The 5084-nt window shown below is 36.7% G+C and overlaps 1 protein-coding gene across 1 annotated transcript; it reads left to right on the forward strand.

Annotated features, from left to right (window-relative positions):
* Window positions 1-1025: 1025 nt before the first annotated feature.
* On the forward strand, window positions 1026-4720 carry LOC116128309. Its single transcript, XM_031414018.1, has 3 exons — window positions 1026-1209; window positions 3686-3888; window positions 4241-4720. The coding sequence occupies exons 1-3, from the start codon at window positions 1099-1101 to the stop codon at window positions 4512-4514; spliced, it is 588 nt and encodes a 195-aa protein (XP_031269878.1). The 5' UTR covers window positions 1026-1098; the 3' UTR covers window positions 4515-4720.
* The last annotated feature ends 364 nt before the right edge of the window (window positions 4721-5084 follow it).

Below are 5084 nucleotides of genomic sequence, written 5' to 3' on the forward strand. Positions count from 1 at the left end.
GTGGCCTAAGAAGAAAAGAATTTGTACAGTCCGCAAGAGTGCATGTAGATCAGGACTGTACTCACTCACACGACCAAAATTTTGAATCCATGCATCAACCGAGTTCGATCGGCAAAGAATAAGAAAGTATAAGAAAGAATGAGCAAGCGAGAAAGAAAAGAAAAGAAAGAAAGATTATAAAGAATCAAAAGAAAGAAAAGAAACAGAAAGAAAGAAATTCTAGAACCATGATTCCTATCATGGTTAGTGAAAGATTAGAAGAAAGAAAGAATAGAGAGAAATAGAAAGAAAGAAAGAAAGAACCAAGAAAGTTAGAATGAAAGAACAGTGAGAACTAGAAATAGTGAAAGAAAAGAGAAAAAGCAAAGAGAGAATGAAGAAGAAAAGAATAGAATAAGGAAAGAACTCAAGATTAAATCACGGGAATAGAAGAGTAGAGGATTTACTTACTGAGCAATTAGTGCTCACCCCGTTGTTTCTCCATGTTTTGCAGGAAATATATGAGAAGCGGTCGGATGGACGTCGAGAAGCGGAGAGAAATGACACTACTGTCCACCGTTATTAAAGTTATTGTATATACTATTTTGTGTTATGTAAAGAATCATATATTAAGTAAAGAAAATTTTAGGCTCATTATTTTTCATTTTATACCTATGTATGTTTAACATAGTATATTTTCCGCGTTTACTAGCTAAGAAAGAAGGTATTACACATGCGTCATTACGGCACCTATCGGTTACCCTCCGGCTGTGGTGGTCGGCTATTGGCATTTAATAGGTGGGTGAGAATATTTTTGTTAATTTTTAAATCCTACTTTGTAATAACCACTCAACTCAACTTGTTCAAAAATTCTAATAAACAAACACACCCACAAATGTTAGGGTTGTTAGTGAAATTGACCTTAACTTTAACCGTAGAGTATTGGCAACGCTCCATGAGGTCGCGTGGAGGGAAGTAGTGACTCACTATTCACTGCTTTATATGCCACTACCGCGTATAATGCAAGTCCAAAGTCTTCATCTTTTTTCACTTCAACAGTTCAGTTGTAAGTTCCCACTCAGCTTCAAGCTTGGGCTTCTCATTACTCAAAATCCAAACATGGGAGTGTTGGGAGAAGGGAAGGGCTCCACCCTCGTCCACCTGCTCGTCGTCGTTCTAAGCTTGGTGGCTTTTGGTTTCGCCATTGCTGCTGAAAGAAGGAGAAGTGTTGTAAGTACTTTGTTTTTTTCTGTTTTGATTCAATTTTGTGTTTAGATTTTGGATGCAGATTTTGTGTTGTTATGTCATTTGTGTACTTGGGTGGATCTTTGTTTTTCCTTTGTGTTTTTAGTTTGATTGGTTTTATGTGTGAGTCTTTTTTGTTTGTTCAAGGTTAGGGTTCTTTAGTAAGTTGTAAGTCTAGTGATTTAGTTTAATCTACTTGGCTGGTTTAGATTTTTCAGTTGGTTGAGTGCTGGGATTCTTGTAATGATTGCAAAGGTTGAACTTTTAAGGGAAAAAAAAATTATGTCTTTGTTGATTGATTGCTGTTTTATGTGAAGGCTTTTTTACCATGTTGAGTGTTTGATATTGTAGTGTCATGAAGTATTTTTTTGATTTTCCAATTCAGGGAATTAATATTGGGTTAACATTACCAAGACTGTTAAGAATGTGATTTGGTACTCAAGTCATGATGTTACATTTCCATTATCAATGTCCTTTAGTTCTGCTCTGAATATCTTTTGGTAATGATTTGTCCAAAATGTTTGAGTACAAACAGCTTTTTAACTTTTTGGTGAGTTGGAAGAGAATGATACAGTCGCAAGATTTTACTGTCTTTTTTTCTAACAAGTATGCTTATGCTTGTTTTTAGCCGTAAGGGGACGGTGGATTTGCTAGAAGCTAGAGTCAGTCAGTTGCATTTTAGTTGATGTGGCTGGTGAAATGTTTCTGAATGTGATACAAAATTCCAGACCAAAATCTTCAATAGAGTAACATATGGCATGAGTTTTTTACCTCCAACTACAGTTAGTTGCATTGCCATCAGTTTTCACCAGTCAATTGCCAAGTTAGTAGAAATGCTCTGAGTGTTTCTGTAATTTCTGTAAAATGAACTTTACTATGGAAAATCTAAGTGGAAGTTGTACTGCAAACTATGCAACAGAGCAGTATATAATCAACTTTTTGGATACAATGAACTTAATCTTCTATCTCCCTATGAGTACAGAGCGATTAGTTTAGACATATTCCAAGTATCTTGTGTCCTCTATGACATTGTAAACCTCCTACTGAGGCATTTGTCTTGGTTGGCTTCTCAATAGATACTTTGAATTTTGTCCAATGAGCCACTATAATAATTTATAGCATCTTGGTGTCAGCAAACAAATAGGCGTGCCTTGAGCCTTGTCACTTCTACTCTGGAGTTTGGTGTGTATGGTAACAAAAAGGCATTTCCTGGTCAGATCAGTCTATCATAATGAATTTAACCAAATTTCTATGACAGCCTTGTGATAGATAGTTTGAGTTTATGTTTATCTGCCAAAGTTAATAGAGATACACATGAAGGTAAAAGCAACAGTCTAGTGCCCCTTATCTGCGTTGTTTTCTTAGGTAAGATTGGGAGCCAATACCTGGTGGGAAGTTGTGAAAGTGATTACGAGATTATTGAAAAGCTTATTTCTGCTACATCTAATGCCTCAAGATGTTTATTTGGTGGACTATGATTATTTGATGCTTCTTTTTGGCTCCTGTTTTTAACTCAACTACTAAAATAGATTAAGAGCTTAAAGGGTTCATAAGCAACCATACTACAATTTAGTGCACCTTTTGCCTTATGCCGTAGGCTTGGCCACTATTAATTGCTTTGGATCTAAAATAAGCTTTAGCTATTTGTCTTTGGCCTTGGTTACAATAATAATCCGTTTATGGATTTCGAAATTGCGCCTCAGTTTTTCCTCCCAACTTGGCTAAAATAGCTTCCATGATTCAGCTATACAAGTTGAGGCCTCAATGGCATAAATAATCAGTTATGGATTTTTATTTGTCTTCCTTTTGTTTGGAAAGTCTTTTAGGCCCTGATTTGGTTTGTACAAGGATTTTACAGAACCACTTAAGGGGAAAAAATGAATCTTGATTGCAGGGACGCATACCTTACTCTTAAATAGAAAATTACCTATTAGTTACGGCAGTAGCGGATCCAGAAATTTTTTTTAGGGTGGGGCCAAAATAAAAACTAATTACATATTAATATTTTTGTTAGGGTGGGCCAAAATCCAAAAATTATATATATTAGTATTTAAAAAAAAAAATTGAGGGCCCACCCAAAAGTGGGCTGGATCCGCCCCTAAGTTACGGTATACTAGCCTTGTGGCACTTGGGACAAGTTTGGGATTAGATTAATTTTATTGAAAAGTAAAAAAAACAGCTTCATGGATGACTAAATTATGCAATCATTTGACACACAGAGAGAGTGGTTTTTAGGGGAACTGTGTATAAATAGTTTTACAAATAGGCAACTCTAAAATTGTTATGGCATTATGTACATGTCAGTAATCATTGTTCCCCCACCTTTGCAGTTTAGCATTATGGAGTCATATTTTATGGTTGGTTCGAGTAGTCCAGAATGTTTGTGCTGAATTTGATATTTTAGAGCAGCTTGTTATTCTTGAACTGATTTTTATATGGCTCATCTATTTTTGCATGACAGGGCCATATGATGACTGATCAAAATAATGCTACATACTGCGTCTACAGCTCAGATGTTGCTACTGGTTATGGAGTGGGTGCTTTTCTGTTTCTTCTTTCTGGTGAATCCCTACTGATGGGTGTAACAAAGTGCATGTGTTTCGGGAGACCTTTAGCTCCGGGTGGGAATCGAGCTTGGACCATCATCTACTTTATCTCATCATGGTTAGAATTTAAGCATACCAAGTACATTTTTCTCGTTCTCCATCAACGAGGGAACCTTACTCACTGATACTGATTGATGCATATCCCTCTTTTCTTAACCCCTCGATCGTCAAGACTTGCGATGTTCGTACTAATTTAATTGATACTATCATTTGCTCCTTTTTACTTGTGCCATATCTTTCTACATCAAGCCCTGTCTGTAAGTTTTGGTATGATCATCGGTTCCAATTCCAGTGTCCCAAAACAGAGCACTGAGGAAATCTTCATCTGTGCATTTACTTGAACTGAACTTAACATGGCCTTCTTCCAAGATGTTTGAACTATAATTTTGTGATATTCTGTGTGTCTGCAGGGCAACGTTTCTGGTAGCCGAAGCGTGTTTAATAGCAGGAGCTACAAAAAATGCATACCACACCAAATATCGGGGAATGATTCTTGCTCACAACTTCTCCTGTGAAACATTGCGGAAAGGCGTTTTTATTGCAGGAGCAGTATTTGTGGTTGCAACAATGATTCTGAACGTTTACTTCTACATGTATTTCACCAAGGCCACTGCTGCTCAGGCTGCCCGCAAAGAAAATCGTGCAAGTTCGACAGTTGGGATGACCGGCGCAGGGTATGCATAGAGCCAACCAATGAGACTAGATAGCCAAGTTTTGTTTCTTAATGTCATATGAGTTTGTGATGACGATTGTATTATGCAAGTGTACTGATATTTAGTGTGCTTGTTCAAAGATAATATAGTGCTGTCATGATTTCTCATATTTTTCTCCTAGACTTGTTAATATATAAAGTGAATCAAGAAAAACAAGGCTGAATTGATTCTCCAATACAGTCCTGAACCACTTCTCTATAACTTGAGGAAAAGATGAGTCATTTTCATCCATTAACTATGATTATGATATTATGGCATCCTAAAACTTGTTAGAAACTTCTTCAATAAATGTTTCAAGATTAAACCATGTGAAGAGTGATGTAGTTGCTTGTGAAATTGGTCAAAATGGCAGCAGCTGCAGAGAAACACAAACTCATATACGCAAAAGAGTACAGCATCCTGTTTCTGTTTTGCAGAGTCCAAGCAGAGAAAGGGTTGTCCAGAAAGTTATCTAGAGGTCTTATGCGGAAGAAATGGGAAAGAAATTGAAACGGTCAGTGCAGTACTGCAGTGTGATATAAATAGCATATACCCAGTTGTA

This window comes from Pistacia vera, unplaced genomic scaffold (assembly GCF_008641045.1).
Source record: "Pistacia vera cultivar Batoury unplaced genomic scaffold, PisVer_v2 Contig199, whole genome shotgun sequence".
Classification (NCBI taxonomy): domain Eukaryota; kingdom Viridiplantae; phylum Streptophyta; class Magnoliopsida; order Sapindales; family Anacardiaceae; genus Pistacia; species Pistacia vera.